This window comes from Lepidochelys kempii, chromosome 3 (genome assembly GCF_965140265.1).
Source record: "Lepidochelys kempii isolate rLepKem1 chromosome 3, rLepKem1.hap2, whole genome shotgun sequence".
In the NCBI taxonomy this organism is placed as follows: Eukaryota; Metazoa; Chordata; order Testudines; family Cheloniidae; genus Lepidochelys; species Lepidochelys kempii.
Genome location: NC_133258.1, coordinates 133,624,661 through 133,649,859, shown reverse-complemented (window position 1 = coordinate 133,649,859; position 25,199 = coordinate 133,624,661). Strand labels below are relative to the sequence as shown.

Genomic DNA, 25,199 nt, shown 5'->3' with positions numbered 1-25,199 from the left:
TTTTCTGAGCTTTAAACCTGCTGGTTTTTAATTTCATTGGGTGATGCCTGGTCTTTGTGTTATGTGAAGGAGTAAATAACGCTTCCTTATTCATTTTCTTCACACCATTCATGTTTTTATAGATCTCTATGACATCCCCCTTACTTATCTCTCTTCCCAACTGAAATGTCCCAGTCTTTTTAATCTCTCCTCATATGGAAGCTGTTTCATACTCTTAATCATTTTTGTTGCCCTTCTTTGTACCTTTTCCAATTCTAATCTATATATTTTTTGAGATGGAGCAACCAGAACTGCATGCTGTATTCAAAGTACCATGGATTTCTGTAATGGCATTGATATTTTCTGTCTTTTTATTTATCCCTTTCTTAATGGTTCTTAACATTCTGTTGGCTTTTTGACCTTGACTACCAATACACATTGAGTGGATGTTTTCAGAGAACTATCCACAGTGACTCCAAGATCTTTCTTGAGTGGTAACAGTAATTTAGACCCCATCGTTTTATGCATAGTTGGGATTATGTTTTCCAATGTGCCTTACTCTGCATATATCAACACTGAATTTCATCTGCCATTTTGTTTCCCGGTCACCCAGCTTTCTGAGATCCCTTGGTAACTTTTTGCAGTCTGCTTTGGATTTAACTATCTTGAGTAATTTGTACTGTCTGCAAATTTTGCTACCTCACTGTTTACCCCTTTTTCCAGATCATTTATGAATATATTGAGTTGGACTGGTCCCAGTACAGTTCCCTGGGAACACCACTATTTTACCTCTCTCCATTCTGAAAACTGACCATTTACACCTACCCTTTGTTTCCTATCTTTTATCCAGTTACTGATCCATGAGAGGACCTTCCCTCTTATCCCATGACTGCTTAGTTTGCTTAAGAGCCTTTAGTGAGGGACCTTGTCTAAAGCTTTCTGAAAGTCCAGTTACACTATATCCATTGTATCACCTTTGTCCACATGTTTGTTGACTGTCCTCAAAGAATTCTTGTAGATCTGTGAGGCAGGATTTTCCTTTACAAAAGGTGTGTTGACTTTTCCCCAACAAATTGTGTTTGATCTGTGTGTGTCTGATCATTCATCTTGTACTTTATCTGTGCGGTTATTGATTCATAAGCATTCAAGATAATTTTCTTCTGCGTTATCAGTGACTCGGAGACAGATAAAGCCATATTTAATGTAGAGTGCCATTCCCTCTCTCCTCTTTTGCCTACTCAGTCCTTCCTAAATCGGTTATAACTATTGATGTTAACATTCCAGTTATTTGAATCATCCCACCAGTTAAATCAAATTTATGTTCATAAATGAGCAATTCCAATTCTGTTAGTTACTTGGGCTCCTACTATTAGCGCATAGGCAATTCAGGCATTTTTGCTCTGCATGCCCTTTGTTTCTTGATTAATTTTGTTCTCAACATCTTGATTTTGTACCTGCTGGTTGCTCATATCTTCCCTCGTTTAGCACTCTTGACTACTTTAGTTAGCCTGTTGAACAGGCCTTTAAAGGCACACCTCTAGTGTCATGACACATTTTGATTCAATTCTGCAGATATATTTGTTCTTGCATTCCAGCTGCATAAGGAATGTTAAATGAACTGAGCTATCAGTGGGGCTAGCTGCTATGATTGGCAGGATTCGTACACAGGTGATTCAGTCTGGCATCTTGTGTAGTGTCGAGTTAAAGGCTGACAATGTTGGAATAAGCTCTCATTTTATGAGCGTTAGCTGATAGCTTGGTACTGTCAGTTGAGAGCCACAATTTAATTTTGTGATGGCTGCATTTTTGATATGCTTGTGCTAAAGTATAATAAAAGAGAGCTGATTTTAAACACTTTCTTGAATATATATTTACATAATTGTTCTAATTTTGTCATATTTGGTACCATTGTGTTTGTGGGGAAAAAGGGCTTTCAAAGGATACCCAATTCTACCCATTTTTGATGACATTGCACTAGCAAAATTTCCACCAATTGGAGGACCTGGAGCTGGGAGAGTAGCGGATCTTTCTTGTCATGATAGATAGGGTGACACCACTGAAATGAGGAGTCTATAGATTTTTATGAATCAAATGACACCTCCTTTACCTTTCTGTCATTAACTTGCCCACAGAATTATTCATGCTCTGACTGCATTGCCTGTGGCTAGGAGTTGGAGCTCCCAGTGTGTCTGGTGCCCATGGTCCCCTTTCTTTCTCACATGTTTATCACTTAATGTCTTGTAAATATTATTGTAAATAGAGTAGTGTTAGGAGATAGCTTACTAGTTTTAATTATTCTTTCATTCTGGATGGGATCTTCCTTTGATATTTTTATCAAACCCTCCAGCATTAGCTTTGAAATTGAGAAGTCCCTGGCCTTCAAGCATTGTCCTTCCTGCAGGGCTGTTATGCCCACGAGTGAGCAATGCTTACATCAGATCCCTCATATTCTTGGGGAGAGGGGCATGTGAGAGAGAAATGTAGCATCTGCAAATCATTCAAGAAGAGGTCACAGAAATAACAGTAGTTATGTTTGAGGGACTACTTTTATTGAACAATCAGTGCATCCAGCCCCTGATCTAGCCCATACAGGAGTTGGCAGAGCTGAGTATATACTGACTAGAAGAGCCCCTGAAGCTCTGCATCTGCTTACAAGGATGCAAAGACTCCTAGATCACATGAGGAGAAGAGATGTCATCTTCGCTAGGATCTTCTCACAAGGAACAAAAACTTGAATCAAGATCCAAGAAGGGCTACTCAAGCACTCGAGTCATCGTCACTCCTCGCCCAAATCATCTCATGAGTCCTGTGGTACCAAATCAGAGTGAGAACTATGGCTCAACTCTCCCTGCTACTGTCTGAAGTGAGACATGACCTACTGGTGCCATTGATTTCAGTGTTGACAGTCAGAGCTATTTAGACCAGTACCTGCAGCAAAGTTACTTATTCTATCACCATGAAATTCCTTTAATTCTCATCTTTCCCACCTCACAAATAGGCCCATTTCCACTTAAGCTTTTGCTTAAGATAGCAGCGGGAGCTAGGATGCCAGGAGAACAGCAGCCAGGAATATGACCCAATGAAGCCAGTTTTAAGTTCCTCTTTCCCTGGCTCACATGCTGGGGAGGGAGGTTCTGAGCCAGGCTGTCTGGGCAACATTGCAGTAGACAAAGGAGAGGAAGGAACTGGATACCATAGACAACACTGGGAAAGATACACCATGATGGAGTGAATCTAGGAAGGAAAAAAAGATCTAACCAAAATAAAATATGAGTAGTAAGTTAAATTGTAATCTGTTAAATAGATAGTTGACTGTCAGTTTGTCACAAGTAAGTACAGTAGATAGCTGTTTATTGCTTTGAATTACAGAGAGAGTGGCTTGGAGGAGAAAAAGAAACAAGTATTTTTCCCTCTTGCTGTTAGTTTTAGTCCTTAAGCTAGAAAGCATTAAGTAAGTTTTTCAAGCTATGTTAATAAATGTTTATATTGTGTTTTTAGAGAAAAGCACATTTTAGACACCAGATAAACAGCTACCTGTATAACATCTTTCTAAATAGTGTTTTGTAATGGCTAACCATCATGTCATGATACCTTCAATATTTTTTACGCTTTAGTTTGATACACTTCTTTAAAATTTACTACTAGACAGATTATGTGCTGATGTCACTATCCTTTGACACACCAGTCAAAGTTGTCATTTTTGTACCAGGTTGTTGGTTGTTTCACCCATCATGGCATATGTGCATTTACAAAAGGATGTTTGAGAGTGAAAACAAAACTTTGACGAGGGAAGGCGTTGCTCAATTTCTGGAGCTTTATGAAACAAAACGCCTTCCAAATTCACCAGGATTTTCAGAGGTAAGAGCATTCCCCTAACCAACCTCCCTCCCAACTATTTTCTAGGATAAATAGATATTTTAACCTGAAACATTTCCTAAATTGATTACCTAAATCATGAGGAGGAGTTAGACAGATTCTATAAAACCGTATCAAGTATAGCTACATCAATAGTAATGACATTATTTAGAAGTGATCTCAGGACTAAGATTACCTTGGTCAAAGAAAGAGTGCCTATTGCAGTGTTCCTTGCCATTTAGCCACAAATCCTTATTTCAGGGACCAGTACAGTCTAACCTTAATTAGTTGAATCCCAGTTAACTGGGATTCTTTTTATATGAAGGTTGGATATGATCTCTTTCTCCCTGAGGGTTGCTGATGTTCCAGTTCTATAGAGCTCCTAAGCTTTTTCAGAACTGGAGCTGTTGAGCACCTCAGTTCAGCAGAACCATCTGGTTGTGAAGGAGATTACTGAGAAGGTTTTGAAGTCCATGCTCAGCATTTCACTACTCTAAGGACAGACTTTGAAGCCTGATGGTTATCTCCCCTTATTGTGGGAAGGTTCAGATATCTCTAGAGACTGTTGAATAATCAGTTTTTTACTGTATCTCTTATAATAAATTATGAAAAAAGTCTGTCTTACTATATGATAAAGAGAGATTGTAGTTGTTAAAACTACACTCTGTTTTACTGTTGGAATAACATATTGCATTTGCATAGATTTAGTAGTTAGCTTACATCTCGCAGGGTATGAATGATCTATTTTGTACACCATCCAGCCCCACTTCTAAGAAACAGCTTGCAGGTACCTCAAAAGCCAAAATTTCTGATTTATACAATTAAGGTCAATCTCTCATTAAAGTGACACCAACTTGATTTATAGTCAGTTTTTTTAAAAAAAGGTTAAAAGTAGCTACAATTACAGTACATGCCTCTGAGTCCTCCTGCCAATGTTATGGTTCTAATCTTTTTTTTTCTTGTTTTGTAAAAAATAGTTTTCTTCCTTTTTGTTTTATGCAAAACAGACCCAAATGGGAATGGATTGTAGTAGAGGAACTGACTATATACAAAGTGTTGTGAAATGTACAAAGTGAATTTTTTTTTTCTTTTTCAGTTATAGTACTCTTAAAGGTTACTTATGAATAGGACCCTACCAAATTCATGGTCCATTTTGGTCAATTTCACTGTCATAGGATTTTAAAAATAATAAATGTAATGGTTTCAGATGTTTAAATCTGAAATTTCATGGTATTGTAACCATAGGGGTCACAACCCACAAGGGGGCTCGTGGGGCTGTCGCAAGGCTATGGTAGGGGGGTTGTGGTATTGCCACCCTTACTTCTTCTTTGCTGCTGCCTTAGGAGCCGGGCGCCCTGCTCTGAAGGCAGCACCACCGCCAGCAGCAGCGCAGAAGTAAAGCACTGCTGATGACCGGAAGCTGCTGCTGTCCAGCCGCCCAACTCTGTGAAATCTGGTCTCCCCTACAATAGCCAGATTTCATGGCGGAGATCAGATTTCACAGCCCATGACGCATTTTTTAAAACAATCCACGAATTCGGTAGGGCCCTACTTATGCAGTAGTGAGGAACAGTTGTGTGTGTTCTTGTTTGTTTGTTTGTTTTTTAAAGTTGACTGTTTTTACTAGTGATCAGTGAAGACTCACTGTCTTCCTCCTTTCAACTTCCATGTGCAACTAATATTAATGCCTTTCTTGTTCCTTGAATCAGTTTACTTCCTCTCCTCAATAGCCCAACTTCTGTACCAAATAGGCAAACCACCGCTCTATTAGTGTTGTTGTTCTAGCAAAAATGACTGACTGTACAAAGCTCACTGCTTAATCCTTTGCTGCTGTAGGTTAGTAATGATAAAAGTCTCTCTCATTAGTAGGAACCCTTTCTCTATCTTGTTTATCACAAGTAAAATCTACTTCGTGCGTGTATAAAATGTAAAATGTATAAATGTATATAAAATGGTTTTAATGTAAATTTAATTTTTCTCTCTCCAGTTTATTATCGGACCGTTAATGGATGCACTTTCAGAAAGTTCTCTCTATGGCAGGTAAACCATTGGTTATTTAGTTTAGTAAGTATTGAACAATGGGCCATTACATTTGACATAAGATATTGGTTGATATCACTTTAAACTTGTCAGTCAAGCAAGGGGAACCAGTTGACGTAATTTTTTATACTTTCAAAAGGTCTTGGACAAGAAGCTTCTCAAGAAACTTACTTTGTCATGGGTGAGAGGCAAAAAAATTTTATGGATCAAAAACTGGCTAAGAGAAGGGAACAAAGCATAGGAATAAATGTTCAGTTTTCATCCTTGCAGAAGTTTCATAGTAGGATGCCTCAAGGTTCTTTATTAAGTCTGATATCGTTTACTGTATTTATTAATGGTCTGGAAAGGGGGATGAACGAGCAGTTGGGTAGCAAAATTTACAGAAGACACAAAGTTATTTAGCTTAATCGAATCTAAAGAAGGCCTGGAGGAAATTCAGAAGGAATGGACCAATCTAGATGAATGGGCAACATGTCAAGTGAAATTCAGTGTTCATAAATGCAAAGTGATACACACCCAAGGAGAAAAAAATAATTAACTATACATCTCATAGGGTTCTAAAACGAACTGTATCAACTTAAAAAAAAAAAATTGGCATCACTGTGGACAGCTCGGTGAAGGCTTTGGCATGGTGTGTAGCTGTGGTCTAAAAAGCAAACAGTGTTAGAATGCATAAGGAACAAATGAGGAATAATCTGAAAAACATAATAATACCCTTATATAAATGGTATTGGTACATCCTCATTGGGAATAAGTGTGTAGTTCTGGCCACCCTATCTCGGAAAGGATGCAGCAAAAGTAGAGGGTTCAGAGAGGGTGATAAAAAGGGCATTGAAAAATTCTAATGTGAAGAGAGATTGAAAAGATTGGGGTTGTTTATCTTAGAAAGGAGAAATATAAGTGTAGATATGATAAAAGTATATAAAATAATATAGTGAAGATAGGAAGCTTCTGTTCTCTGTGTCTCACAGCACAAGAACAAGGGAGCAGTCAATGAAGTCAAAAGGTGGCAAATTCAAAACTGATAACATTTCTATGTAATTAGACTTTGAAACGCTTTGTTACAGGGTATCTTGGAGGCCAAGAATCTATGGTGACCTCTTTTGTTCAATGTGTATTGGAGTCTGCTAGAATGGGTAGTGAGGAGACATGGGTTGTAGTGCACTTGGTATGCTGATGACATCCAGCTCTAGGTTTCTATCACATCCGACCCAGCCAGAACAGCAGAATTAATTTTTGAACGCCCTCGGTGAACCTGGAGTTTGGATAAGTATTAGTTGACCTACTGTTCAAACTCAAACCGGAATAGACCTAGGATGTCTACACTAGTTGGCCTCGCTGTGTGTACACTGGGACTTAATTACAGCTTAATTACGTAGCACAGGGGATGAAATTTTTCACAGCCCTGAGCGATGTAGTTAAGCCACCCTAACTCTGTAGTGCAGACCAGCCCTGAGATAGTGTTGGTGGGTTGGGGAGAGCAGCTGGAAGAGTTGGTAGAACTTACATCTGTGCCCTTCATAAAGGACATGTAACCACCATTTGTAAAACACGTGCAGTTTCGGGGTAGCATTGGATCCAACTGCTCCTGGATGCCCAGGTTGGGGCTGAAACCAACAGTGTTTTTCTGCACCTGGCAAGAAGAGTGTGACCTTTTCTCTCTGCTACGGCCCTTGCCACAAAAATCTATGCCTTTGTCACTTCAAGATTAGATTGCTATAATGTCATACATGGAGCTGTATTGGGATATTCAGAAGATGAAGGTAGTGCAAAATGCTGTAGCCTGCTTATTAAGTGGAGTTGCATGTTGGGAGCACTTTATCTCCATGATCTCCGCTGACTTTCGGTATGTTTCTGTGTAGAATTCAAGGTGCTGTTTTTAACCCATAAAGTGTAAATGGTTTGGAACCTGATTACCCGAGAGCTTGCCTCTCTTCTTACGATATTCTGTCGTAACTGAGATCAACAGAGGTATTCTATCTGGATCTCCCTCGATATAAATAAGAGGGAACTGCTGTCCGTGCATTCTATATGAAAGATCCTCAGTTTTGGAGATTGCTCCACCTCTCCTTGGTCTGCCAGAGGTTGGATTTGTTTGCCTTCTGAGCACTCTACAAAGCCCATCTTGTTCCCCTCTTTGTCAAGGCTGTTCAGGGAAGGAGTTGAGGTGGAAATATTATGGGCAGTCTTTTTTGTCTGTATTTTTCTGAGAGAGACGAGGTGGACGAGGTAATACCTTTTATGGTCTCTCTCACCAACAGAAGTTGGTCCAATAAAAAGAGATTACTTCACCCACCTTGTCTCTTTAATATCCTGGGACCAACATGGCTGCAACAGCAGTGTATATTTTTCGTAAAAAGAAAAGGAGGACTTGTGGCACCTTAGAGACTAACCAATTTGTTTGAGCATAAGCTTTTGTGAGCTACAGCTCACTTCCACAGATGCATACTGTGGAAAATACAGAAGATGTTTTTATACACACAGACCATGTATCACACAGTACGCATCCGATGAAGTGAGCTGTAGCTCACAAAAGCTTATGCTCAAATAAATTTGTTAGTCTCTAAGGTGCCACAAGTACTCCTTTTCTTTTTGCAAATACAGACTAACACGGCTGTTACTCTGAAACCTATATTTTTCTTGTAATTTTTAACATGTGGGATCGGCACTCAGAGCACTGGATGAGTGGATATAGGTGTGTTTTAAAAAGTTAGAGAAATAGACAGAGATTGGACATTTATATGGATACCAAGAATATCCAGAGTCATAAATAGTTAATGCTGATACATTTTGGAAAGGATATAAAACCTCATGTTTCAGGTCTTAAACCTGAACTTTTAGGGATTAAGATGAAACCTGCATTGGGATTACATTATCCCACATCTGGTACTGCAGGGTTTCTTGTATCTGTCTGGGAATCATCTGATGCTGTCAGAGATAGGAGACTGGACTAGATGGACCACAGTTCTGATTCATCATGGCAATTGCTGTATTTCAGTTTCAATATTTACATTTTCAATACCCTTTAAAAGTATCAGAAGTACTTAAAAAAAAAAAATCCCCCTCTCCCCCAATTCTTCATATTGAAACACTTTACTTTGATTGGCTGTTTGTATTCTAATGAGTTAGACAATTAGGTAATGTTTTTGATTAATTTGTTTTATAAGGGGCTTTGAGATCCCTCTTTATAAAGTGCAGTTAATGTGCATAAAGTTAATTTTATGTTTGATTAAAAACAGGTCACCAGGCCAGTTGATAGGAGCTTGTCCTCCTTTAGGGATGAAGTTACAGAAGTTTTTGTCTACTTACCTCACACTCCTTCCAGAAGAAGAAAAAAGTATGTTTTAATTATTTTTTTCTTTCGAAAGATAAGGGAAGTAAGGGTAATGGATCCATTTCCAGTATCTAATGTAAATGTTTACGAGTGTGTTCTCTCCCTGCTAGTGTACTGCACCTGTCATAGACTGAATCACAAGAGTTCTCCATCGTCTGTCTATCTCTGGTTTTTAAAATGTTTTCATACAAAAATGTCGTCGTCTTTGAGTATGTGTCAGGGTGGATCCCACTGTAGGTGCATGTGTGCCCAGTGCACATGAGACCTCAAATTTTTGAGCAAGTGTATCTGTTGGAGCTGTGCATGTGCTTCCTTGTGCTCCTATGTGAGGGCATCAAAGGAAGAACAGTCGCAACGTCTCTTCAGTTCTCTTTTACTAACTGTGCCAGCAAGACAGAGCCGGAAGTTGCTAGTTTGTAGCTCAGACTAACTTCTTCAGAACCGTTTATCTCTTGTTTTCAACTGCCATGATCTGAGCTGACCCGCCTGGACCAAATTTTGCTGGTGAGACCCTATATGCCCCTTCTCTGTACATCTATCCCCCCTCCCCACCCATGTACAGACCTTTTACCCCCGACCTAACAGGGTTCATCAACATGTTGCACTTGAAACCTGCAGGTTTCAAGTCTTGTCCATCCTGCAATGAACTATTCCCTCTGAAGGATGGATGCAGTGGGTATCTCTGTTCTCTGGGTGAATTGCACATTCTAAACAGATGATCAATATGGATGTGCAAGTTGCACAAGACAAGGCTGAAACACCACCTTTTGGAACGGTTCATAAAGGAAACCAAGTTCCAAAATCCTACTAGTGAACAAACCAGTGTTATCAAGTGACCCACTGAGCAGTCAGGCATCGCCTAAGACTGGGGCAAAAAAGAGTGCCAAGGAAAGAAGCTGACCTCAACAACTCCCATGTTGATGTCAGGCACTGAAAGAGGCTGCTCCAAGCTCTAAGGCAGAAGCACAAGAAGGAGATCTGTGTCCTCCCATAAGGACAGACAGCAAGGCCTTCAGAGAGAAGTTCTTCATACCCCACAGAGTGTCAAGGACCAGAGAGAGGGAGCAAACTGTTACACAGCAGACTCCTCTGGAACTAATCCTGGTGCTCCGACAGTGTTCTCTTTGGTGTTGACTCTGGCCTCTGAGCATGAGACTAGGGAAAAACCAGGTCCGTTATCGGTGCTGAAACACCTACCAGCACCAGTATGGACCTTAGAGCTGAGAGCACCTTTCATGTTGGTGCTGCCTCTAGAGGAAGTCTACTCTTCATTGCAGGCATTGAGAAATAAGCCTTCATAATTGAGAAAAGTCTGTTTCCCCAGTGGCATCCGTGACCAGGCCACTGATGTCTGAATATCAGGAGGAGCCAGATCCGAGTGCAAATCAATATCAGTGCCCCATCTTGCCACCAAGGGATCTCTCATCTTTGTTGCCAGGTGACTTTAGAAAGGCTTTTGACATAGTCCCACAAGACATTCTCTAAAGCAACCAAGGGAACTATGTTCTAGATGAAAATACTATTGGGTGGGTGCACAGCTGATTGACAAAAATGTACTCAAAGAACAGTTTTCAATGGTTCACTGTCAAACTGGGAGGATTCCTCAATTGGGGTCTTGCAGGAGTCTGTCCTGCATCTGTATTATTCATTGTCATTAATGACTTGGATGATGGAGCAGAGAGTACATTCATAAAGTTAATGGATGACACACAGCTGGGAAGGGTTGCAAGCACTTTAGAGGACAGAATTAAAATTCAAAATGATCATGATAAAGTGGAGAATTGATCTGACCTCAGTAAGATGAAATTCAATAAAGACAAATACAAAGCACGACACTTAGGTAGGAAAAATCAAATGCACAAGTACAAAATTGGGGAATAATTGAATGGGCAGTAGTAGTGCAGAAAAGGATCTGGGGGTAATAGCGGATCATAAATTGAATGTTCATCTACAATGTAATGCTGTTGCATAAAAGGCAAATGTCACTTTCTGATGTATGAAAAGGAGTGTCATATGTAAGAGATGGGAGGTAACTGATCTGCTCTAATGGCACTGGTGAGGACTCAGCGAGAGTAAAGATGTGGACAGATTGGAGAGAGTCCAGAGAAGAGCAACAAAAATAAAAGGTTAAGAAAACATGACCTATGAGGAAAGATTGAAAGAATTGGGCATGTGTACTCTGGAGAAGAGAAGTCTGTGGGAGGATGTAATGATCTTCAAATATATAAAAGTTTTGTTATAAAATGGATGGTGATCAATAGGTTCCATGTCCATTGAGGGTGGGACAAGAAGTAATTGGCTTAGTCTGTAGCAAGGAAGATTTAGGTTAGATAATAGGAGATTTTTTCTAACTATAAGGGTATTTACGCTCTGAAACAGGTTAACTAGGGAAGTTGTGGAATCCTAATCATTGGAAATTTTTAGGAACTGGTTAGAAAAACATCTGTCAGGGATGATCTAGGTATACTTAGGGCACGTATACACTAAAAACTTAAGTCAGCCTATGTTAGATTGACTTACAGCCACCGGAATAATTACTGTGGTGGTTCACGTCCAAACTATCCTCCTTTGGTTGGTGGTGTGCGTCCTCACCAGGAGCACTTCCACTGACCTAAGAGAGGCAGTGTGGGGAGCTGAGAGCCCAGTCTCAGCTCTGCTCACAGCTCCCTGCCAGGAGCCTGGCTGCTTCATGGGCTCTCAGCTCACTGCTCCACGTCAGCTCTTCCTCCCCTCTCCCCCCGACTCTCAGTACTCTGCTGGGGGCACAGCTGCCTGCTGGGCTCCCGGCTGGCTGCGACCCCCACCACCCTCTCGCGTCCCCACTGGGAGTGGGGCAGCTGCCTGGGCAGCACCCAGGATCTTTGACCCAGGCAGCACCCAGGATCCAGTGTGGAGCCAGACGGGTGCAGTCTGACTCCAAGCAGCCAACAGCTGATGTAAGTAATGCAGTGTCTACATGGACACTCTGTCACTCTAACTACACCAACATAAGCCTTATGCCTCTCGTGGAGGTGGAGTAATTATGTTGGTGTAGTAGGGCACTTACGTCGGCAGGAGCAAGACTGTAGCTTGTACACTGACGTAGTTAAGTCAATGTAAGCTCTCATGGCAGGAGAGAGGACCTTAAGGACATTATTAAGCAGGGCCAGCTGGTGTCCAGGATAGTGATGGATGTCTGAGACACCATGGCCAGGTGTATGGCCAACTCTGGTAACTATTTGACGGGCATTGTGGCTTCAAGCAACGGGCATCTCAGGAGAGGTATAGGCCATAATTGAGGACTTGCCTTTAGAGGTCTCAGAGCTGTTCAGTAATCAGACTGACTGTGCTCTTCACTCCATAAAGAACTCAAAAGCTACCCTACACGTTCTGGTGATTAATACCCCTGCTTCATACCTCAAGACCTATTGTTCTCAGCCTCAACCAAGACAGCATACACTGCCTACCACCTCAGACTATCAAGCTAAGAAACATCCAAGATACAACAGGGGCATCATTCTTCCTCTTCATCAGCAACAGGACCTACACCTATGATTTGTCAGCAGATGTGATGAGGTGAGAGTCTCATCAGATCCAGTCTAGAGAATGCCATCTTCAGAAACTGCCTCACTCTATTCTACGAAACATAGTCTGCCTTGACATCAGTCAGATGGGTGTTAGAGGACATTGTCTATGTCTTCCTTAAGATAGCCTACTACAAACAGAAGTGGCCTCATTGCTTTGTCTGGGAGCCACAGAGGTGGTACCAGTAGAGTTCAGGAGAAGAGGCTTCTGTTCCCAGTATTATCTCATTCCAAAGAAGAAAGGGGGTCTTTGTCCTAACCTAGACATGAGAAGCCTTAGCAAATACATATGGCATCTCAGGTAATGCTTGTTTCCATCATTTTGTCTCCAGGCTCAAGACTGATTCATGGCTCTCAACTTATAGGATGCATACTTCCATAAAGCAATCCATCTAGCGCACAGGAAGTACCTTAGACTCTCAGTGGGTCCTGACCACTACCAGCACAGGATTCTGCCCTTTAGACTCTCAGTGGCACCAGAAGTGTTTACAAAATGTCTGGTAGTAGGTACATTTAAGGAGGTAGGGTATGATGTCTATTTCCTGTCTGCCCGGTTGGCTGATCAGAGGTAGGTACCAGTGGGGACAGCCTTGGAATACATCCTTTTCTCCCAACCAGGATTAAGCTTAAACTACAAAAAATTGTTCCTCCCACTATCACAGATGATAGAATTCATAGGAGCTTTGATTGAGTGCCATTCGCCCATGCAGCTACGTTGAGGTCCATGTATGCCCTGTCCAGATACCACAGGTACCAAAGGGTCACAGTGGCACCCCCAGCCCTTCTAGATACTATTTGAGGACTGGACCCAGTGTATGTATATAAAAAAGGGGCCATTCTCTGTCCCCTCCCAACTACGACTGTTATCACAGATGCTTCAGGGACAGGTTGGGGTGCTTACCTGAACCAACTACAGATGCAAGGTACCTGGTTTTAAAATGACTTAAGACTATACATGAACATCCTGGAGCTGAGGGTCATCAGACTAGCCTGCGAAGCATTCCTGCCAGGTCTGGGGAGCTCTACAGTTTGGATTCTCATATACAACATATCACCTATGCCCTATATTTACAAACAGGGAGGTACCTGATCATCCTCTCTTTGACAAGAAAGCCATCAAGCTCTAGAAGGGGTGTCATCAACATGGGATAACCCCACTGGCAGTACAGCTCTTGGGGATCAGTAATGACTTGCTGGCTTTCTAAGCAAGCATGCAGTGACTAGCCGTGAATGGGCTATGAAGTTCATCATATTCTGCCAGTGGATGACCCCCATAATAGAATTGACAGAGGACAACACCAAATGCCCAAAGTTCCGCTCCAGAAGAGATGTGAACCCAGGTTCCTTGCCAGACATCTTTCTCCTCCGGTAGTCTTGAGCACTCCTCTATGCCTTCCCACCACTTTCCCTTCTCCTCAAGATAACTTCGAAGTCAGGAGGGACAAAGCTACAGTTATCCTAATAGCCCCTGAGACAATTTTGGGTGTCAGAACTCCTGCAGATGTCCGCATGACCTCCTGTTCATCTCCCAGCCTGCCCAGACATATCTCGAGCTAAGATCAGATCATGCATTCAGATCCACAGTCATTACACCTGACTGCTTGGGTGTTGGCTATTTTAGCAATACTGGAAGAGATGCCTCTCTTCGGGTTCAAAAAATTATCATACAAACTAGGGATTTGTCCACAGGAAGACCTATTCCTCAAAGTGGAAAAGATTCTCCATTTGACCCTCTGAAGATCCTGGACTGTATGCAACTCCTGAAGCAGATGGGCCTGACATTCAGGTCTCTTGGTCTATCTTTCAGTAATATTGGCATGTCATGTTCTGGAACAGTCGCATGATCCAGTTGGAAATGCTGTGCATTTCCACCCGCTGTCAGTTGGCTGGTGAACCTTTCCCTCAGCATATCAAGGAACATGCCACCAGGGCATAGCCTGCAGCTATTGCCTGCCTCAGAAACCTTCCAGTCCCTGAAAACTGCAAGGCTGCAATGTGGAGTAACCCACTGACTTCCATGAAATATTATTTCTTTGACTTGGCAACCAGGGCAGACACCAAATTTGGAAGAGCAGTAGTATTTCTTTGAGTGACTGAACATGTCCATTTCACTGTAGGTGAGTGCATGCCCAATGCATGGTTGCTGGAGATTTTTTTTTCCCCTCAGCAGAACCTGTTAGGGTGGCTTGAGCATCCTCTGCTGCTGCATGCAGGTATAAAGGGTGGAGCTGGCCCCTCTCAGTTCCTTCTTACCAACCATGATGGTTGTTGCAGTTGTAAGGCTGTAATCGCTCCAAATTCTTCTCTCATTCTTTGTAAAATATATCCAGTTTTGCTTAGTGAAGTTTCATAGAATTTAGGGAATCTGTAGTTAAGATAATTAGCTACTTATAAATTTCAGATTTAGGTCTTAGACTGCCAGGTTCAGCTTTCAGTACTGGGAGCAGGACTGGAACTGTACCTCCATCTCCGGGATTAAATCATGTTGTTCATTCAGCAAACTAATGCCGGTGAGCGACTTGCACCCCAGCTGCCTTAATCACTTGGGGGAGTCCCATGTTAGTGACAAATGTCACATTTGCAAAGGTTATAAGCCTTGCTTAAAAAAGTACAGAGCGGCCAAGCTTAAGTGTATTCTTGTGGAGGTGGCACTCATCCTCTCCTGGAGCTGTCCAATTTGGAGTGGGCGCTGGGTATGTCAGTATTGGTCCACAGTGCTCCTCCTGTATTGTCTGACTCCAGCGCTTGATCACTGTCATTGGTGCCAAGGAAGAGGCACAAAACCTCCAGAGATTCAGTATCTCTGTAAGCAAGACACAAGAAGTAATTCTTCTGTTCTACTCTGCGCTGATTAGGCCTCAAATGGAGTATTGTGTCCAGTTCTGGGCACCACATTTCAGGAAAGATGTAGACAAATTGGAAAAAGTCCAGAAAAGAGCAACAAAAGTGATTTAAAGGTCTAGAAAACATGACCTGTGAGGAAAGATTGAAAAAATTGGGTTTATTTAATCTGGAGAAGAGAAGACTGTGAGGGGGGACATAAGTTTTCAAGTACATAAAAGGTTGTTACAAGGAGGAGGGTGAAAAATTGTTCTCCTTAACCTCTGAGGATAGGGCAAGAAGCAATGGGCTTAAATTGCAGCAAGGGTGGTTTAGGTTGGACATTAGGAAAAACTTCCTGACTGTCAGGATGGTTAAGCCGTGGAATAAATTGCTTAGGGAGGTTGTGGAATTTCCATCATCATTGGAGATTTTTAAGAGCAGGTTAGACAAACATCTGTCAGAGATGGTTTAGATCAGTGATTCTCAAACTTTTCTTTTTGTGGATCACTTGAAAATTGCTGAGGGTCTTGGCAGACCACTTAATGATCTTTCCAAATGTTGTTTGTACCGTTTGCTAACTATTGTAAAGTGCTTTGGATAAAAAGCACTATATGTTTAAAAAAACCTTAATCATTAATGTTTTTTTGTTCTACAAATAAAAGCGCACAACTCATATTTTAATATCCGTCATCTTACCTTTCTAATGCGATGGACGTGTCCTCTCTCACCTGCTGTGGCAGCCCCGAAGCTGGGGCTGGGAAGGAATGGGGGTCTCTCTCCCACCAAAGCAGCCACAGAGCTGAGGCTGGGAAGGAGGGCCCTCTTTCCCTGGCAGCTGCAGCCCTGGAGCTGGGGAAAGTTGCCTCTTTCTCTGGCCTCTGCAGTCCTGCACATCCCAAATTCTACACACACCCCTCCCGCTTACCCCATATTCCCCCCAAGGCCACCACCTCACCTTGCATGAGCTGCTTCTCCGGGGTCCAGGCAGGCGTGGCTCCACTAATTAGGTTGATGGCCTTTCATTCTCTTGTGTGCGGTTGCCCAGGCGCGCACCTTAGAGGGAACTATCTGCGGACCACAGTTTGAGAACCTCTGGTCTAAATAATACTTAGTCCTGCCATGGATGCAGGGAACTGGACTAGATGACCTCTTGAGGTCTCTTCCAGTCCTACAATTCTATGATTTACAAAAATATTCCGCACCCAGTAATTCCCACTGAGAACAACAGAGAAATAGCTTTCCCCTCTCTCTCAGTGATGGCATTTTGGTTCTAAGTGTCTGATCTGTGTACACACCATATGGTTATTTCTCAGCTATGCAGCATATGATTCTGGATTACAGTCTTAGTGGTCAGTCATAATGCAGGGATTTGTATAGTTGCTGTAGAGTTATTTTTCAGTGACAGTACTTCAGACGTACAGTTGTCTCTGTGATAATTCTTCTGCTCTGAGTGGTTTTGGGTTCAGAATTTTGAAGCTGTTTTCCAGCAATGCAGACAGCGCTTCAGCCTCTTGCTTCCTTTGGCAGGAACCAAAAAGTCAGAAGTTTACAAGAAAGAACGTCGAAATAAATCAAAAGCAAACAAAAGAAAAAATACTTTAAAAATGCTTAAGAACCCACTGACTAACTTTCCTCCTCTTGAGATCTCTTCCAGCCCTGCATTTTTATGATTTTATGATTCATACTCAGTCCTTCTATTGAAGTAATTGGCAAATACATCTGGTATTCATTGATTTCGGTGGGATGGGCCCCAATCTCACTCTTGGATCACATAGATCATATTTCAAAATCAGAACCTAGGATTGAGCCATTTCTCTTCCTCCACGTCTCTTCCTACAGTCCCTGGGTCTGGTCTCCACAATAAGCGTTGTATATTAGAGTTTTTAGTTTCTCTTGTTTGCTTGCACATGGTAAATCTTCTTTCCAAATTCAGTTCTGGAACAGTGTTACAAATGTATGGCAGATATTTTCAGGAGAAGGAGGAGCCTTGCTGACCTGTTGAGAGGAAAAAGGAGATAGGGAAAGGAGATCAGAGGGAGGAGAGAAGGCAAATGAGGAAGAGAAAAGGAGGTAGGAGGAAGGGCCCAAATGTAATATTTTTAGAAAGCAATTTATCTTTCCGCAGTTAAGCAGTCCATTTTGTTTTCTCTAGTTTTTATTCTTTCATTTAAAAAAATTAAATATTGAATTTCCTGTCGCACAGTAACATAGTTAGAAGAGAAGTAATGGACACTCAATAAGCTTTTCTAGGAAGTTGTATTTCAGTAACTGTCGATGGAAAAGTATTTATTTAAAACGAAGTGTCTCACGCTTGTGCAGTTCAGTTTTCCTGAAAAGCTACTGTCCTTTCTGTGGCAGTGCTGGTAGCACTGCACAGTCAGTTAGAAACCGTTATAAAATAGATCATTTAAAACCACATTAAATATTAACATTGAAACCAAATAGTAGCAGATAATCCTTGCTGTTTAAGGGCTTGATTTTGGCTTTCTTGCTCAAGCAGTGTAGGACTGAGCCTGAATCTTTATCATGAAAGCACCAGGACTCTTTCCTCTCCCTGCACCTCCATCATTTAAATGGATTCTGGCTATACAAAATGGAAGTTTGCATTGAAAATCTTACTTTCTCAGTCAAGATATTCTTTCAAAATACAGTAGTTTCCATATTGTAGTATTTCAGCTGACCTACAAAATAATTTTTTTTTTATTTGCTCTTATTTAAAGGTAGTTTCCTGTTAAAGTTTATTCAGAAGATGACAAGTAGGCACTGGTGTGCTGTTCCCATTTTGTTTCTGTCTATGGCACTGGCATGTATCCCATCATATAAAGCACTGGGTACAGAAGGACTTCATGCTCTAAGGTAACACACTTCAGCGGTTTTATGTCCCTTACTTATGCACAGGTTCTGGGAGACTAATAAAACAGTTCTGGGGAATGCACTGACTCTTTTTGGGAAAATTTAAATAATCAAATGCAGTCGAAAGACTGAAAGCTTAAACTTGTAAAGAAACTTTTTCTCTATCCTTCCCCACTCTCTTCTACTATGGTCCAATAGAAAAGTTTTCACTTTTCACAAAGCGATCACTCTGTATCTGACCTGTCAGTCCTTATCCTCAAAGGAAACCTGCACAACACTTTCAAAAGATGTGCCTGGGAGCTTAAATTCATAGCTTTGCTAGACACTAAAAATCATGGACCGAATAGAAACATTGGATTTATGCCTTATTACAACAATCTGAACTCACTGACAACCTCTCCCAGCTGCTGCTCCCTCTGCTCTTCCTTTCCTCCCTGTGTCTGGAGAGGTGTTTAATGGGGCACTTTACCTTGAATGGTCCCTTGAAATATGTGTTAACTGCTTATGCCACACAGTCAGTTCAGATCTTGTATTTGGCAGTGACACTTTGAGTTAGGCCATGTCTACACTTACAAGCTTACAGTGGCACAGCTGACTGGCAGTTAACAGCGCTGCAACTTTCTCGCTCAGGGATGTGAAAAAACACCCTCCTGAGCGCAGCAAGTTGCAGCGCTGTAAATCGCCAGTGTAAACAGTGTCCCAGTGCTGGGAGCCGTGCCCCTCGTGGAGGTGGTTTTTTAGAGCAGCGCTGCGACCACACAAGGCACGTTAAAGCACTGTCAGTGTAGACTAGCCCTAAGATTGCTCAAGTAGCTGCATTACGTTGATAGGAGAGAGCTCTCCTGTCGACATAATAAAGCCAGCTCAATGAGCAGCGGTAGCTATGTTGACGGGAGAGTGTGTTGACTGGTGCTTATGCTGGCAAAACTGTCGCTTGAGGTGGCTGTTTTTTTCCCCACACCCCTGAGCAACAAAAGTTTTGCGGACAGTGCTAGTGTTGACATGGCCTTAGTTTCCCAGACCTGAAGAAGAGCGCTGTGAAAGCTTGTCTCTCACCAACAGAAGTTGGTCCAATAAAAGATATTACCTCATCCACGTGAATGTGAGGGACAAACTGAAACTTGTGGCAAATTTTTCTCCCATGTTGGTCTTTGGTTAGTTCCCTAGTGGATATGCCAAGGTCTAGTGGCAGAAAGTCTGTCTTAAGAGATTTTAGCAGCAAGCACAACCCTTTTGTAAGCCCTGACACAGCACTGTTTTTGCAACTACTTCCCACAACCCTCAGCACGTGAGGCTGTCTGGGAAGGGGTTATGGTCAGGGCACAAGAATGATGTGCTAATTCAGTGCATTTCCTGGTTTCCTTTACCACTAAGGATTTTACGGAGAACTCTCTGGAATGTAAAGCTACTCTCCTCTGGCGAACTTCCAAGTGAAAGCAATATTTCAAATGGTGCTTACCCTGTTTTAGGGGTGTATTCCCCTCTTTGGGTAAAGCTATATCCGCTTGCTTAGAGGGCATAAAATTTGCAGTCCAACTTCTACCCACCGAATGGGGGTGAATTAACTCATAGACTGCAATTTTTAGTTTTTAGGGGAAACTGTTGTTTTGATTTAATTGGAGAGCTCTTCAGTGGGGGATAGTGCCTTTAACCTATGTGTTTAACATTAGAAGGTTCTTTTGCAGTACTCATGGCAATATTACATTATCATTAATTATGGAGGCATTGGTCATGAATTTATAGTTAAGATTAAATCAGTTTTCATTTCAACAGGCACTTTAAACTTTTATTAACATGGCCAAAACCTAGATTGTAAATTTTGAGTACAATTTGCATTTTTCTTGTTGGTTTGAAAATTGGATTGATTCAGAGAGAAGAATAATTCCAAAATCATCCCTTTTTGAAGTTTTTCAATGGATTGTTTCATCTTTCTTAGATTCTCTTTTGCAGGACATCTAAGACATTGAGCTCTTTGCTTTGCTCCATGTGCTGCTCCTTGTGTGCTGATTAATACAGTATCAATTACAAATACATTGTGCTTGTGTTTGTTATGACTTTTCACTTTTTCTCCATAAATGGAAAAAGAAATGCACCAAGATGAACCCACTATATTTAGCACTGATGATGTAATACATCCACTTTGATGAAATAATCTGTGGGTGGGTGAGAGAGACAGAGGAAAGTCAATCAGCCAATCCACCCACCAAATACCCCTATAACCTAGGAGAAATTCTGTGAGCTGGACAAGAGACAATCATGAGCCTCATGCAGCTCCACTCTTATTGTTGACCAAAGGCATGAATGTGGATCCTAGAACGTAGACGATTAAAATCTGCCACTGCATTTGGCAAATAAGTTAATAGCAGGAATAGGATTCTAATGTGGTAGACCCAGATCTTAGCTGTTTGGCTGCATTGCCTTTCAGATAATCAAATCACATCCAGTCTCTAACCGCTCAGCCTCATGCTTCTCCCAGAGTCTGAGATAGAACCCTGGATTCTTCAAATAGTGTCCCTAAGGGCGCTCCATTTCAGGTGTGCATGTGCCACATGAGCCCTTGATCGGAGATTTTCAGTTAGCAGTGTCCATTTGGCCTGCATGGATGCCCTATGCCTCCTTGTGCCAGATACTGAGGCTGTATGGGGTATGTGGGCAAACCACCCTCAGCTCCTTCTCAACTGCTCTGGCCTGAGATGGAGCCCTAGTATGTCCGCCTTGAGCATGCATTGATTTTTTTCTAATATTTCTATAGTGGGTAAAATAGTTTTTATAGTTAGTTGTTAGGATAGTTAGAGTTAGATAAGTAATGAGAGGATTGTTTTACTCCTCTTTCCCCTCAGAGAGAGGTTTTTTTGAGGCAGGGAATGCCTGACTCTCCAGGTTTCAGCTGATGTCTCTCCTGCTGTACCTGTGAGTAATGGCCTTAAAGTGTGTCCATTGCTTAGGGGAGTTCCATGTCTCCCAGTAGTTCAACTTCTGCCGGGCCCTCAAGTCCAGGGCAAGGAAAAATAGGGAGATTAAACACAGACTGCTAATGATGGAATGCGCCCTTTGGCCAGCTTCTGAGTTAGGTTGGGAGACCCCCTCCCCTGCCCCCCAAGCCCTTTTCCCCCTCTCCTCTCCTTTCCAGGATGGGGAAGGCTTCCACAAAGAGGAGTGGGCTTAAGGAGCCAGCTCCAAAAGGTCCAGGTGAGATCCACTGTCTCTGAAGCTTCAACCTCTTGACTTGGTACCATTAAGTTGAAGGACTCCTCCTCCAGTACTAGTGGGACCATAAAGTTCCAGAGCACAAAGGAGAGAGACATGGCTCCAGGATGGCCTGGGTACCTTCTACCAGCAAGGAGGGGAGCACAGACACTTTGGACTGGCACCACCAAGTTCAGCATAGTTGTCAGTACTCATGCATGTGGTACCCTCAGCACTGATTAAGATTCATAGATTCATAGATATTTAGGTCAGAAGGGACCATTATGATCATCTAGTCTGACCTCCTGCACAATGCAGGCCACAGAATTTCACCCACCACTCCTAAAAAAGACCTCACACCTATATCTGTGCTATTGAAGTCCTCAAATTGTAGTTTGAAGACCTCAAGGAGCAGAGAATCCTCCAGCAAGTGACCCGTGCCCCATGCTACAGAGGAAGGCGAAAAACCTCCAGGGCCTTCCAATCTGCCCTGGAGGAAAATTCCTTCCCAACCCCAAATATGGCGATCAGCTAAACCCTGAGCATATGGGCAAGATTCATCAGCCAGATACTACAGAAAATTCTTTCCCGGGTAACTTGGATCTTACCCCATCTAAAAACCCATCACAGGCCATTGGGCCTATTTACCATGAATATTTAATTACCAAAACCATGTTATCCCATCATACCATCTCCTCCATAAACTTATCGAGTTTAATCTTAAAGCAAGATAGATCTTTTGCCCCCACTACTTCCCTCGGAAGGCTATTCCAAAACTTCACTCCTCTGATGGTTAGAAACCTTCGTCTAATTTCTAATCTAAATTTCCTAGTGGCCAGTTTATATCCATTTGTTCTTGTGTCCACATTGGTATTGAGTTTAAATAATTCCTCTCCCTCTCTGGTATTTATCCCTCTGATATATTTATAGAGAGCAATCATATCTCCCCTCAACCTTCTTTTAGTTAGGCTAAACAAGCCAAGCTCCCTGAGTCTCCTTTCATAAGACAAGTTTTCCATTCCTCGGATCATCCTAGTAGCCCTTCTCTGTACCTGTTCCAGTTTGAATTCATCCTTCTTAAACATGGGAGACCAGAACTGCACACAGTATTCCAGGTGAGGTCTCACCAGTGCCTTATATAACGGTACTAAAACCTCCTTATCCCTACTGGAAATACCTCTCCTGATGCATCCCAAGACGACATTAGCTTTTTTCACAGCCATATCACATTGGCAGCTCATAGTCAACCTATGATCAACCAATACTCCAAGGTCCTTTTCCTCCTCCGTTACTTCTAGTTGATGCGTCCCTAGCTTATAACTAAAATTCTTGTTATTAATCCCTAAATGCATGACCTTACACTTCTCACTATTAAATTTCATCCTATTCCTATTACTCCAGTTTACAAGGTCATCCAGATCCTCCTGTAGGGTATCCCTGTCCTTCTCTAAATTAGCAATACCTCCCAGCTTTGTATCATCTGCAAACTTTATTAGCACACTCCCACTTTTTGTGCCCAGGTCAGTAATAAAAAGATTAAATAAGATTGGTTCCAAAACTGATCCTTGAGGAACTCCACTGGTAACCTCCCTCCAACTTGACAGTTCACCTTTCAGTAGGACCCGTTGTAGTCTCCCCTTTAACCAATTCCCTATCCACCTTTCAATTTTCCTATTGATGCCCATCTTATCCAATTTAACTAATAATTCCCCATGTGGCACAGTATCAAACGCCTTACTAAAATCTAAATAAATTAGATCCACTGCGTTTCCTTTATCTAAAAAATCTGTTACTCTCTCAAAGAAGGAAATCAGGTTGGTTTGGCACGATCTACCTTTTGTAAAACCATGTTGTATTTTGTCCCATTTACCATTGACTTCAATGTCCTTAACTACCTTCTCCTTCAAAAATTTTTCCAAGACCTTGCATACTACAGATGTCAAACTAACAGGCCTATAATTACTTGGATCACTTTTTTTCCCTTTCTTAAAAATAGGAACTATGTTAGCAATTCTCCAATCATACGGTACAACCCCTGAATTTACAGATTCATTAAAAATTCTTGCTAATGGGCTTGCAATTTCTTGTGCCAATTCTTTTAATATTCTTGGATGAAGATTATCTGGGCCCCCCGATTTAGCCCCATTAAGCTGTTTGAGTTTCGCTTCTACCTCAGATATGGTGATGTCTACCTCCATATCCTCATTCCCATTTATCATGCTACCATTATCCCTAAGATCCTCTTTAGTCTTATTAAAGACTGAGGCAAAGTATTTGTTTAGATATTGGGCCATGCCTAGATTATCCTTGACCTCCACTCCATCCTCAGTTTTTAGCGGTCCCACTTCTTCTTTCTTTGTTTTCTTCCTATTTATATGACTATAGAACCTTTTACTATTGGTTTTAATTCCCTTTGCAAGGTCCAACTCTACTTGACTTTTAGCCTGTCTCACTTTATCCCTACATATTCTGACCTCAATAAGGTAACTTTCCTTACTGATCCCTCCCTTCTTCCACTCCCTATATGCTTTCTGCTTTTTCTTAATTACCTCTCTAAGATGCTTGCTCATCCAGCTTGGTCTACAACTCCTGCCTATGAATTTTTTCCCCTTTCTTGGGATGCAGGCTTCCGATAGCTTCTGCAGCTTTAATTTAAAATAATCCCAGGCCTCCTCTACCTTTAAACCCATAAATTCTTCAGTCCAATCCACTTCCCTAACTAATTTCCTTAATTTTTGAAAGTCAGCCCTTTTGAAATCAAAAACCCTAGTTGCAGATTTATTTTTGTTAATCCTTCCATTCAGTTTGAACTGAATTAGCTCATGATCACTTGAGCCAAGATTATCCCCTACAACCATTTCCTCTATGAGATCCTCATTACTCGCCAAGACCAAATCTAAAATGGCATCCCCTCTAGTCGGTTCAGCAACTACTTGTTGAAGGAATCCATCAGCTATCGCATCTAGGAAAATCTGAGCCCTATTATTATTACTAGCACTCATCCTCCAGTCTATATCTGGGAAGTTAAAGTCTCCCATAATCACACAGTTTCCATTAGTATTTACTTTATTAAAAACATTAAAAAGGGCTCTATCCATATCCAAATTAGATCCCGGCGGTCTATAGCACACCCCAAGCACTATCCCAGGGGAGGCTCTAATAGTTTTCTTCCCCAATTTAATTATTGCCCAGACAGACTCAGTCATATCCATTTCATCGCTTCTTATTTCTTTACATTCTATCTCATCATTGATATACAGTGCTACTCCACCACCTTTACCTTTATTTCGGTCTTTCCTAAACAGCACATACCCTTCAATACCTGTAGTCCAGTCATGACGACTATTCCGCCATGTTTCTGTTATCCCTATAATATCTGGTTTCACTTCCTGCACCAGTAACTCTAGTTCCTCCATTTTGTTACCTAGGCTCCTTGCATTAGTGTACAAACATCTTAATTTTTGCTGTTTGGCCTCACTCACATTCTGTACCCTATTAGGCACGGTTATTTTACTACCAGTATAACCTATTAGACTTGTATCTACACTGCCCTTCCTCCTACCTAC

At 41.7% G+C, this 25,199-nt stretch overlaps 1 protein-coding gene across 11 annotated transcripts in view; it reads left to right on the top strand.

Annotated features, from left to right (window-relative positions):
* Positions 1-25,199, top strand: part of TARBP1 (tRNA guanosine 2 -O-methyltransferase TARBP1) — a 101,251-nt gene that overhangs the window by 7,142 nt on the left and 68,910 nt on the right. For all 11 annotated transcript variants that reach the window (XR_012158155.1, XR_012158154.1, XM_073338123.1 and 8 more), the window contains exons 4-7: positions 3,689-3,837; positions 5,822-5,874; positions 9,114-9,211; positions 18,315-18,450. Coding sequence is in view for 9 of the 11 variants with exons in the window: in XM_073338123.1 (XP_073194224.1) it covers positions 3,689-3,837; positions 5,822-5,874; positions 9,114-9,211; positions 18,315-18,450 (436 nt within the window). In the remaining 2 variants the exon portion in view is untranslated. The remainder of the gene's footprint in view (positions 1-3,688; positions 3,838-5,821; positions 5,875-9,113; positions 9,212-18,314; positions 18,451-25,199) is intronic.